At 33.3% G+C, this 13082-nt stretch overlaps 1 protein-coding gene across 1 annotated transcript; it reads left to right on the forward strand.

The window, feature by feature from the left end:
- Positions 1–8769: 8769 nt before the first annotated feature.
- Positions 8770–11502, forward strand: LOC132728431 (uncharacterized). The gene has a single exon (XM_060714076.1). It carries the CDS (start codon positions 8885–8887, stop codon positions 10562–10564), a length of 1680 nt encoding a protein of 559 aa, XP_060570059.1. The 5' UTR covers positions 8770–8884; the 3' UTR covers positions 10565–11502.
- Positions 11503–13082: the final 1580 nt, after the last annotated feature.

Here is a 13082-nt window from a genome sequence, read left to right on the forward strand (position 1 = left end):
TTAACTACGAAATGAAGCTCATAAATATTAAATGTTTGCTCGGACATACCAACTTTTGATATTTAAAAGGCAAATCAGCTCATAAACTACACCTGGACGTAAGTCCACAAGCAAAAATAGCTCATAAAAACAAAAAAATAGCTCTTAATTTGAATTTTATGAGTTTTTGTTCTTTACTTAACTACGAAATGAAGCTCATAAATATTAAATGTTTGCTCGGACATACCAACTTTTGATATTTAAAAGGCAAATCAGCTCATAAACTATACCTGGACGTAAGTCCACAAGCAAAAATAGCTCATAAAAACAAAAAAATAGCTCTTAATTTGAATTTTATGAGTTTTTGTGCTCGGACAGACGGAAGGACGGGCGGACAAGGCCAAAACTATACCCCCCTCCCGATTCCATCGGCGGGGGATAATTAACATAAACCTTTGTAGAAATCAACAGTATCAATTCATTTTATGTTTTTGTACATTTATCAGCAATCAGAATTTTTCTTTATGAATAAATATAAATGAAACTTAAAAATTCTTGTGAAATTTGCAAAAGAAACAAATTTATGCCCTTTTAATTTTAAGGGTTGTTTTTGCTTAACATGATACTTTCCTTAGATTATTTTAATAAATCTGATGGACCAGTCTAACAAAGATTTCACAAAATATACCACCTTTTTTGCCATTCAAGTTTTTTTAATCAAAAAGTAACAACAACTTAAATTGTTACTGAACCACAATTTCTCTTTGAAACAATTACATATAGGATTAAAGCTGCATGCCTCCAGACACGCCAAAATAATTCAAGAAAATTGAACTTGATAAAAAAGATATTAAGAAATGTAAAATTGTCTAAGAAATAACTTAGTACATTCATAACAAAGTACCATTAATGACTCATTTTGCAATATTGATCACCATAGTTCTACTGTGTGACTAGCATAGGGCTATTTTTGCATATTTTGGATTCTTTTTGGAAAACGAAGTGGATTGTAAGAGCCATTTGCAATATGTACAATTGTTATTACTTTTTAGTTCACTTCACAATAGTTAACTTTTAAATACATTTTCAAAATTTTAATGAATATACATTTTCAAAATTTTCATGAGAAAAACTCACTATATATAACAGCCATACTGGAGATAGATAGATGGATTTATTTCGGCAAAATAATATGTAACAACCATACTGGAGTATTTAAATATGTAGAAGGCTAGAATATCTATCATCAGGAATGAACTGAGACCTATGATATCAAACCCTTTGGTCATTTGTTTTTCTTTAATCTAGTTCAAACATTAATTTTGTACTTTCAGATTAGTTTTAAATTGAGAACATAATCAATTTCAATAATGAATTGTATACTTATTATAGATATTTATTGGTTAAATTATGCTAAATTCAATGACAGAACATGTTAGACTAGTAAAATCTAAATGTTTTCAAAATCTAGTAAATTCAAAATTATACAATGAAAGTGTTTGACAAGAATCCTTTAAAAGAGCCCCACAATTAAGTACATTGCAACAGTTATTTGAATAATGCACTGTTTGCTGGAATATTTAAATGGGTGAAATAGTTTAAATGTTTAATCATTGTAATTTGTAAGTAATAAGTCTGTTCTTGATAAAAAAAACTTGCACCTTGATATTATTCTGTTCAACACTGATAAGTTATCTTATGTTCCTTGGGAAAGACTGTTGATTTGACATACATGTAGTTTTTTTAAATATCTCCTTTATGTCTAATTAAATTTTGTCATGGTACCATCATTCATGAGGCTTTCAACATCTAAAGATAGATAAATACAGAATCCCTAAAGAAAGCCCAACACGGCAAAATTGAAAATGGTGCAGGCTCGGTTTGATTGAGCCTGTTCATGGACGGTACTGGAAAGTGCAAGTTACCGTCCACGCCCCCTAGCACCGGTTTAAGCAGAATTCAACATTTAAACATGAAATAGTAAAATTTTGAATTTAGAAACATCCGCAGATGTGTTCATACGGAGGTTATCATGGAACCTTCAATGTGACACTTCAGTGCCATTCCATGAAAAGCGGCGTATGGTCCCCAAGTAATAAAAAGCGTGTGCCCTAAACGAGAAAACAATGGGCGGAACTAAATAAAATGGAATTTTGAAAGGGGATCAGAGGTTATGCAGCCTGCGTATCACAGATAAGACGTCAAAAGACAAATTTAAAAAGCAGGCAACATATCCTAAGGGTGATTCAACATTATTTAAGTAGGAATATTGGAACCACCCAACTAGAAAATGCCGAAAAGTTGAAACTAAACATACCACAAGCACAACAATAATGTCGTGCTGAACGATCTTCAAGGATCGAAAATATAACATCATTGATTAAATGTACGGGGAGACTTTTTACAGCCGCCACACGGCACAAATAACACGGATGTGATCATAAATAAAATCATAGATAAATACAGAATCCCTAAAGAAAGCCCAACATGACAAAATTGAAAATGTTGCAGGCTCGGTTTGATTGAGCCTGTTCATGGACGGTACTGGAAAGTGCAAGTAACCTCATTATCTCCCATTGCAAAGGGCAGGCAGTCTCCTGGTATTCCAACTTCTTTCAAGTATTGAACAACCAAAGTACTTTCGTGTTTTCAAACAAGAATATCATCTCTATCTTCCCTCAACACTCCTGCTTTTACTGTTTCCATCAAACAAACGCTTCTGTTTACTGAAATATATTAAAATTATTACAGACTTTAAATTCCATACTTTTTTGATGAGGTGGCACCTACAAAGCATAGGTTATATGGTCATTTTCCAGCTTTATTGGTGGAAGAAGACCTTTGGTGGCCCAATGTGCATGATTTCAGGCACAATCTGGCACCTGAGTATAACCACTGATGTTCTGTAACCGCTCACATGAAAGAATCCATTAACCCTTGCAGAGCTGAAACCTACAGCAGTTAAAAGCAATTGGTTTGAATTCAAGGAACTTAACCAATCTGCCACAGACACCCCAAGTAATTTATATATTTGAGAAGTAGCACTTATAATTTTTTTATAAATGTGAGTGATTCTTATATATATACATGTATGCTAGCCTACTGACAGCGAATTTAAGATAATATGATTTGTCAGAATGCTTACTGGGAATATTCAATATTTTAATGTGAATTGTCTTGAGGTGAAAAAGAAAGCTGATTCCTAAATACATATTACATGTCACAATTGTTATTGCTACCTACTTTTGTTTTCTCATTTCTAGTAACAGATTGCAAAATAAGATGATATTTAAATGATTCTTTTTTATAAATTGGGCTCTTTGTGACAGTTGTTTATCCAGTGACAGAAGCTCAAGGACTTAAAATAAACCATGAGTCCTGTGCTGGTCTTTAAACAAGTCAAAAAGCTATTAGAAAGTAATAATAAAGAACAAGTATAAACAAATATATACCTCTTTATTATATTCCCAGGCCATTGAAAGAAACACTGTTCCATTTATTCAATTCAAGGCAAGTCAGATTGACAATCTGACATTGTAGCCTTTATCTCTCTTGATTCCATCCTCATTGGCCCTACAGCACCCTTAAAATGGATCTCATGCCCTTCTCATTCAGTCACTATTAAGTCTAATTGGACATGTACCTCCTGAAACAACAGTTGGAAAGATCAATTATAATTACAAAATGTATTTTATATATACATGATGTATGAGAATAATTACCTTAGTTAATGTCAAATCAATAATTTGAGAAACAATTTGGTCAAAATTGTTCAAGCACAAAGAATTTAAACCAAATCTATAATATAATAAAATACATTCTATATTTACATTTTAGCTATAATTCAATTTATCAAGTCATTCTAAATTCAATGATTTAACCATAAATATGCCAATCTCAAGAGGAGTTTGAATGAGATACATTATGGTTTTATCCTAAAGAATATGAGACCTTATATGAAGTCAATCTATTTATAAATAAACAAAGTTATAGCCTGTTTCAGCAAAAAAAAAAAAAAAAAACATTGAAAATCATTGAAAATCATTCCAAAGGCTGTTTAAGTTATATTAGAATGGCCAGCATGGGAATCTTAGCTTACAATGTTGAGATTAGAAATATCGCAATATATGTGGCCCATCTATCATATTGTATCAATGCCATATAATTATGCAGTTATTGCAGTGTGTTGCTATAAGTGAAGGACGAGAATGAGCGCACAACAACATTCACATATAAGTAATAGTATGCACTTTTTAATTGTGTTTCGTTCCTACGCAGAGACCTATGGCCTTTTAATTGTATATCATTCCTAGGCTACCCAGAGTACATGTACATTTTTTAATGGCTGTAGTTTTGTTATTTAATCTTTACAATTTTAGATCTACCGGTCTTGTTTTTAAGATTATTATGCCCAAATCTTAAAACTTAACTGCTAAACTCACTTATTTATCATACAAAACATTTCATGGGATATATTTTTCGGACTTGACAGACATATTTGTTTGTTTGTTTTGGGTTTTACGTCACATCGACACAGTTTAGGTCATATCGCGACGTTCCAGCTTTACTGGTGGAGGAAGACCTCAGGTGCCCTTTCGTGCATTATTTCAGGCACCAACGGGTACCTGAGTAGAACCACCGACGTTCCGTAAGCTAGCTGGATAGCTTCCTCACATGAAAGAATCCAAAGTCCCTGTCGGGATTCGAACCCACAGAGGTGAGGGGCAAGTGGTTTGACGTCAACGACCTTAAAGTTAACCACTCGGCCACGGACGCCCCTTGACCGACATAAACTACATGTAAAACACACCTGCAATGTCTAATAACTGATATATTGTATTGTACAGTGCTCTCAATCATCACTCAAGATAATCTAAGGCTGTCATTGAATATCGCAATATATCATCATTATTCATCATCCCATACAATATCAATACACACTTTCAAATATCGATACAAGCTAAAATTTGTTTATTTATGTTAGTGAATATACCTCTCTATTATGCCTTAATGATAAGATACGTCTTTTTTCCAGTATCTTGGCTAAACTTGAATTTAAACTCTTGTTTTAAAATGTCAGTGACAAAAATTGTTTTGGGTTTTACGTCACATCGACACAGTATAGGTCATATCGCAACGTTCCAGCTTTACTGGTGGAGGAAGACCTCAGGTGCCCTTTCGTGCATTATTTCAGGCACCAACGGGTACCTGAGTAGAACCACCGACGTTCCGTAAGCTAGCTGGATAGCTTCCTAACATGAAAGAATCCAAAGTCCCTGTCGGGATTCGAACCCACAGAGGTGAGGGGCAAGTTGTTTGAAGTCAACGACCTTAAAGTTAACCACTCGGCCACGGACGCCCCTTGACCGACATAAACTACATGTAAAACACACCTGCAATGTCTGAAATATTGTATTGTACAGTGCTCTCAATCATCACTCAAGATAATCTAAGGCTGGACATCATTGAATATCGCAATATATCATCATTATTCATCATCCCATACAATATCAATACACACTTTCAAATATCGATACAAGCTTAATTTAATTTATTTATAATGGTGAATATACCTCTCTATTATGCCTTAATGATAAGATACGTCTTTTTTCCAGTATCTTGGCTAAACTTGAATTTAAACTCTGTTTTCAAATGTCAGTGACAAAAATAACAGAAAAAATTTCTGTTTGTTTATATTACTTAAGTGTTAAAAATGTCTAATACAAGCATACATAACACCATGATTCTCATTCATAACACATATTTTAATGTTTTTCATTGTATCTACTGTCAAAGACGATACATTGTCGATAAATTTGTCTCTCGATATATCGATACAAAATTGTGCATAAATGACAGCCCTGAGATAATCCAATCACTTGGACAAATCAAGCTGTGATCACTGGTGATAACAAAGGTAAAGTCAAACATGTCTAGCGATTATTCTCTACAATATACAAATCTATAAATAAAAATATCTATGACGAAAAGACCAGGGCCGAATGTCTATGAGATGAAAAGACCAAGCCCTAAAAGTCCAGAGGGTGAAATGTCAAGGTATTTTACAGTATCATCAAAGGAATAAATTTATTTTTATAACAGAGAGAAACTGTTTTTCGGGTAGGCCCAATATACATTTTATAATGATAATTAACATTGAACACTGTTGTCAGTGTTGAATCATTGCATTGTACAGTACAGTTTGAACTGTGCATGGGACCGCACAACTGTGTAGCCTAGTCGTGTGCCTTCTATAGAACTGTCGCGATTGATTATAAAGATATTGAAAATACAAACAATCGACTTACCTTCCACTTCAGGATCGTAGCAAAGGTAGGAATTGCCTTAGTTATTTTCTACTCTATTATATGGCACCCAACTGTCAAACCTAACATACTAGTTCCGGTTGGCTCGGAACATTCCGTTAACTCCCGTAACCAGTACCATACAGTAATACACATCCAACACTTGTAGCAAATTCACTCTACAGTTATTTATATGAGAGATTCAGCGTTCGTATTATAAAACTTTCAACTCTTTTTAACAGCTTATGATTGAATCGACAGCAAAATTGCTCAATGTTTATCTGTCAACAACTCAACATGAGAAAATAGTTCGTATTCATACGCATACAGTGTTCTTAAAATACATTTGCACATAAGAAGCATTTTAAACTTTAAAATTATCTGATCTGAAAAAATACGTTTCTCAATGTTTTTTTACTTGTTGTGTTCTGTGATAGTAAGTTCACTTACATGACTTAATAATATTGGTACTATATTCATGCACGTTCTTAGGCTCGCATCGGGAGCCAGTCGGTTGAAAACAAATTGGTTCCCTTTTAAAAATTTATCGACTGCTGGCGTAGTAACATTAAAAATGTGTTTAGCAAGAATATTATGTAATTTTGTAAAAGAACGATTGAAATTTAAGTAGTTAATTGGCCAGTCAGTTTTAAAGTAGAAAGGGTAATCATGATTTCTTGAATATCATGACAAAGGCTTGGACCTATTTTGTCCAGCGTAGTCGAGATGTGTTCAAACCATAGTAAGAGATTTATATCGTAATTCCATTGGGGCACTCGCTGGCGCTTGCGCCCCAAAAAGTAGACGTAAAGTGAATGAAAAAATGTCTTTCTTTTCTGACCTTATAAGTACAAAATTCGGTCGGAAGTGCCATAGTTAACAATCTTACATGCAGGCAATATTGGAAACACATTTAGTCTATTCTTCTTTTCTTCCTCAATCAATGTCTGATTGAACCTCTTATTTCTAGAAGAACAACATGCTCCAATCTTAACACTTTTAAATGCAAGCTATAAAAAAGGTTTCTATCTATTTCTGCTAACAGAAAAACAAACGAGGATGCGTTAAAATCACTTTAGTACATTAAATGAACAACCTTACACTAAAAACATCATCGACATTCCATATTCCCTTTTGCATATATTGTGATAAAGAACAATTCGGAAAAGTGTAATCCCTCGTAAGCAATGAATACAACTAAATCACATGTGTACTCTTGTTTTTGTGTCTGTTCATGAAACCATACATCATTACTTTTTTATGCTCAAATGCAAAGAGCACATCTCTTAAACGCCAAGGGAAAAACTAACCGAAAATACCTATACAAATGCAACTATAACATTAGCACAATTTTCGTATGGTGATAATGTGAAAACAATCTTAACATTTAGAAATTAGAGGCCTTATTATTTATATCTTTATGTACATATTTATAATTTATTTTTCTAGTTTTTATCGTTTTTAATTTTTTACTTAATGAATATCAATGGGCGTTATGTTTCATCTGATCGCTTTAGTTGTTTATTGTAAAATTTTGATGTCGAATGAATAATAATGTATATTCATTTGACATCAAAATTTTTAAATTGCGACTTTCCTGCTTTAGAAGTAGTGGAAAACCCGCTCGTGCCTGAACGGGCACCTCAATACAACCACCGACGTTTCGTAAGCTGGCGGGGTAGCTATCTCACATGAAAGTAGTCAAAGTCCCTGACGAAATTCGAACCCACAACGGCGAGGGACAAGTGGTTTGAAATTAATCAATCGGCCAGGTCCGCCCCCAGAAAATAATATAAAGTTTTTAGTCCTGACAAATGTGAAATTAAAAGCGTATCAAGGAAGATAATTATTACAAATTCAAACTTAAATCATGTTAATAATAAGTTTTATGAATAAATATATACAGTGAATGATACTGATTGCAGTCAATTATAAAATTAATATATTTTTATTCTATACCTTACGTCATCCCAAAAGAATACCCCAAACGACAAGGCGTCAAAAGACATATTTAAAATGTAGGATACTTATCATAAGGTTAATTATATACAGTATTCAAATAGGAATACTGGAACAATCGAACTAGAAAAAGACCAACTAATAGGAATTATAAATACCACAAACACAACAATACTTAATGATTTTCAAGGACTAAAACAAAACTAAAGTGACAATAGAATAGAGAAAAATAGATTCGCTTAGTCTTAAAAACACCGGAAATAGTAGTACGGTTTCTGGTGAAATTACGGACACTGTATAACATAATGAAATCCTGCTTTCAATAATTTATGTTTTTCTTAACGTAACAAATGCGTATTGACTTAAAGTTTAAATAATACAGATAACATTTCACATAACATGCTTTGGTTGATAAGCTGATAAAAAGACTTCTGTTTAACGAGTGTACAAGCCGTTCCCTTGACGATTATCTTAAACAGGGACATTGTTCGATTAAAAATGTTATAGAGCGTAGTATTATTGCATCGTTTATCAAATTACTCAAACTAAACATTCATCTCCATTACAAGCAGTTGGATGTAATTATAGTAAAGATATAAACGAGGACAACCAGTTATTCGTTCAATCTTCAAAATAAAAATATGTATAAGAATAATAAAGGTAAATTTGCAGATCTGTTTTGTGATCCATGTAAATGTGATGGACAAAATCTGTCCGTGGAAGGATATTGTGTCGACTGTGAGGAATATTTGTGCAAGGACTGTTATAAAGTCCATTGCCGTCCCTCTATAACACGGCATCATGTGCTTAAAGGGAAAGAAAACATGCCGAAAAAGAAAGAGTGCAAGCCCAACATCTGTCCAATCCATGCTGAGCAGCTGGTAGAGTATTATTGCGAAGCACATGAAGATGTTTGCTGCTCTTCTTGCAAAGGATCGAGTCATGAAAAATGTGAAAGTGTTAAGCGTATCAATGACATTTTGCCCGAAATAGATATAAAGAAGGAATTTGAAAAGCTGCAAGATAACACAGAACTGTTGAGGAATGACATAAACATAACCCAATATTCCGTCCAGTCAAGCCTTAAGGCTATTACGTTGAATCATGACATAGCTAGGCATGAGATGTCATCTGTTCGACAGGATGTAAGGGAACACATTGACGAGATTGAAAGCGAACTTGACGAGGAATTGAAAGAAATTAGAGACGAAGATAAAAGAAAAATCATGTCTCATCAAAATACATGTGAAGCTATGTATTTTGATGCAAACACTATCGAATCCTATGTTCAATCTAAAATATCTAGAAATAGAACAATGGATGCATTCATATCTATGAAAATGGCACAAAGCAAAATAAGAGCAGACCACGTCGATCTAGAAAAAATCAGAATGGACAATAAAATAAAAAGATACTCGTTTACACCAGATAATGAAGTCACAAAGCTTACTTCAAAACCGTATACTTTTGGAAACTTTTCTTTCAACGAAAAAAAATCAAAAACCATTCATTTTATCAGACATCTCAATGCAATGTCTACCCATGATTCGAAGGAATGTGAGGTAACCGGATTATGCGTTATATCAGAATCACTTGTTGCAATTGATAAGGGTAACAAGACTGTGAAAATTATAGACATAAACTATGACAAAATAACAGCAAAACTATTACTAAGTTCAGTGCCTTATGACATAACAGTGATACCAGATGACAAATTAGCTGTTACTCTTCCGAAAGAAAAAAAGATTCAGTTCCTTTCACTTGCATTACCAAAGGCTGATGCAGTTACGCCTGACAAAACCCTCACTGTCACTGGAGCATGCCACGGTATAGATTTTATTCGAAATGAGAGAAAGCTTATCGTTACATATCTTAATCCAGGGATAGTTGAAATATTTGACCTCGATGGAATTGTTGACCGGAAAGTCGACTTAAATGTAAGCAATCTGAACAAGGTTTCAGTAATTCCAAATACAACACTGGCATACATTTCTAAAGAGGCAAAACAACTTTCAATACTAGAATTCAAAGACAAGCTTAAAGTTGTATGTGGAGTATCATATGGGTATCGATATCTTAATGTGCAAGGCATCGCAACCGACAAGACCGGTACTGCATACCTATGTGATGAACAGTCAGTTTATGTTACATCCAACGTTGATTTAAGCAAGAATACATTTCGTTCGAACGATGTGAAATTAGAAGAACTGGAAAGATATGACACACCGAGATACGCTCGATGCATTGCTTTTTGCGATAGAACGTTTAGACTTTACATTGGAACAACAGGAGGGAAAATAAAGGTGTACACTGTTGCCTAACAATAGACATGCTAAATCCTGAAAAAAATGCTCTGTGGTGCCCACTTGGCTGATTGCAGGTTAAGTGCAAACAAAAAGAATTGACAAAAAATATCGTGATACTCTACCTTCCGCAAACAAATAAAAAATGTTTGTAAAAAACTATTTAAAAAAACAAACACAAAGAAGTATATAAAAATAAACAACAAAACCAAACAAAAAAACTACGAATGTACAAGTTATGTTTTATTAAATGTTCTGTGTATATCTATTCAATGAAATATTATGAGACTGACAAAATTCGCTGATTTTGGATGAATTGCTCGTCGATGCACGTTGAATCCCTCCATTGACTTAACATCTTTTAATGTGAAATAACAATCAGAATTGTTTATTTATAGAACGGTGTAAGTTGTTTCACTCAGGTACAAGGGCTATCTGACGTCCTATTCTAACAGTAAAGCTAAACTGTTGCCATTGACTGTGTCTTTGTGATTTAAGAGACTCCAGTTCCTTCTCTTCCTCTAAAGGAAGATCCTTTAAGGGATTTGTAAATAGAATTAGTTATATTTTCCTTATATGTCAAGACGTTTATAAAAAAGATATAATTTCACCTTTAAATATATATGGAAATATTTAAGTATTGACAGTGATCTGAAAAAGTCTTAAACTCCATAAATACATTTTACCGATCATATTTGTAGTTTAGTATGCATTCGAAAAAATTGTAAACGCATTATTATTGATAACCCTTATTGACGAGGGACTAAGTCTATTGCAACATAATCAGTAAATTTATTTACTTTAATTTCATGTTGCAATAATTGCATAATAAAAAATCAAAGAAATGCGAGTCGTTCATTTCTCTTTTCCAGAATTACTTCTAAGTTCAGTAAACGATCTTGCGCATTTCGTTAACCCTAAAACTATTTCTGTATGTGTACACACACTTCCCTTTTCGCTGAACACAATATAGATATATAACTATATATATATAACTATAACTATAGAAGTAGAGTTTTTATACGTGATAATATGACAAATGGTACAACAGGATCATTGATTCAATTATTTGAAATGAAAATCAAAATTATTTAAAACGGTGACAGGGTGTGAGTAATGCTGTACTCTCTATTATGTCATCTGTTAACAAATTCGCAGTTTCAGTTCACAATTTCTTTATTTCCCGCTTTGGATCTCTCAATTTTCAAGAATTTGGTTCATATTATGGTTTGAACATAGATCATGTTTAAAAAATTAATAGTGTTGAAGAACGACATGTAATGTTAACTTTTATAACTGCCACATTGGGTGCTAATCAGCATGATAGATTTAACTAACTGCAGTCTTTGTGCAGTTCCTCCAGGCGCTTGTTTTTTTCGCCGATGTTTACATCGTATAACAGATGAATTAGGGGTTTTAAAGTGCATTTCGACGGATGAAAAGGCGAGATTTAAGCATAAAGTCATTCAAGCGCCTTGACCGGTATATACCGGGATATGGCATTTAGCGTGCTGCTCCAACATTTTTTTCAGTCTCGCTAAGAAGAGAGACAACTCTAATTGGAATTTAAACATGGAGACTTCTTGCTTATTTCCCCTTAATTTTAAAAATTCAGATCAGTGTTTTACAAGATTACAGATAATATTTGGATTACTAATCCTGATATCTTTTATAAGGGGAGGACCCTAGATAATGTTGGTATAACTTTTAGTCCAACCTTTTTGTATGTACATTATATTTATGCTTAAGATAATAACATATACTATAAAATATTATTTCACTGATATCTTTTATGACAAACTTTTTTATTCTATAGAGAGCTTTAAGCTAGTACATGCCTCCATGTTACATGCGATGAATGACTGATTTTGCAGTATTTGCCACCATTTCTATTGCGTGACTAACGCAGTAAGGGCATTTTTTGGAATATTTTGACTTTTGTATTGTAAATTACGTGGACTAAAGGTGACCTTTGCTTCGTTCGTAAATTGCTGTCTTTGTTCACTTAAACATACTTTACTTTTTAAATACATTTTCAAAATTTTCTTAAAAAACTGAAAAATTGGGATTAATCTGAAGACATGCTGCTTCGATAAGACTTGAGCGAGCAAATGACTTGAAAGTGACCAGTATAGAAAAAAATGACCACATAAGTGTTTTTTTCATATTTAATAATGATCACGCAAAAGGGTTCCATATTTTAGAAATACTTTCAATTGTCACTATAATTTTAGGACAAGCTTTGAGAATTGTAAAATGATATTTGCTATAATGCAATTGTCATATAAATAAAAAATGAGTAAAATGGGAGCGGTGGCCTAGTGGTTAAGGTTACTGCCTCTCAAACCAGAAATTATGGGTTCGAGCCCTACTCAGGTAACGACCATTTTTCATCATATGACACCAGTACTGGTTGGTTCCGGGAAGCGGACTCGAAAGTGATTAATATAAGTTGCAAGAACTTGTTTCGCAATCGAGCTTAAATAAATATGTTAAAACCAAATGAGTAAAATCGGACCTAAATGTTTCCTGTTAC

This window comes from Ruditapes philippinarum, unplaced genomic scaffold, assembly GCF_026571515.1.
Source record: "Ruditapes philippinarum isolate M1 unplaced genomic scaffold, ASM2657151v2 ctg6980_1_1_1_1, whole genome shotgun sequence".
Taxonomy (NCBI): domain Eukaryota; kingdom Metazoa; phylum Mollusca; class Bivalvia; order Venerida; family Veneridae; genus Ruditapes; species Ruditapes philippinarum.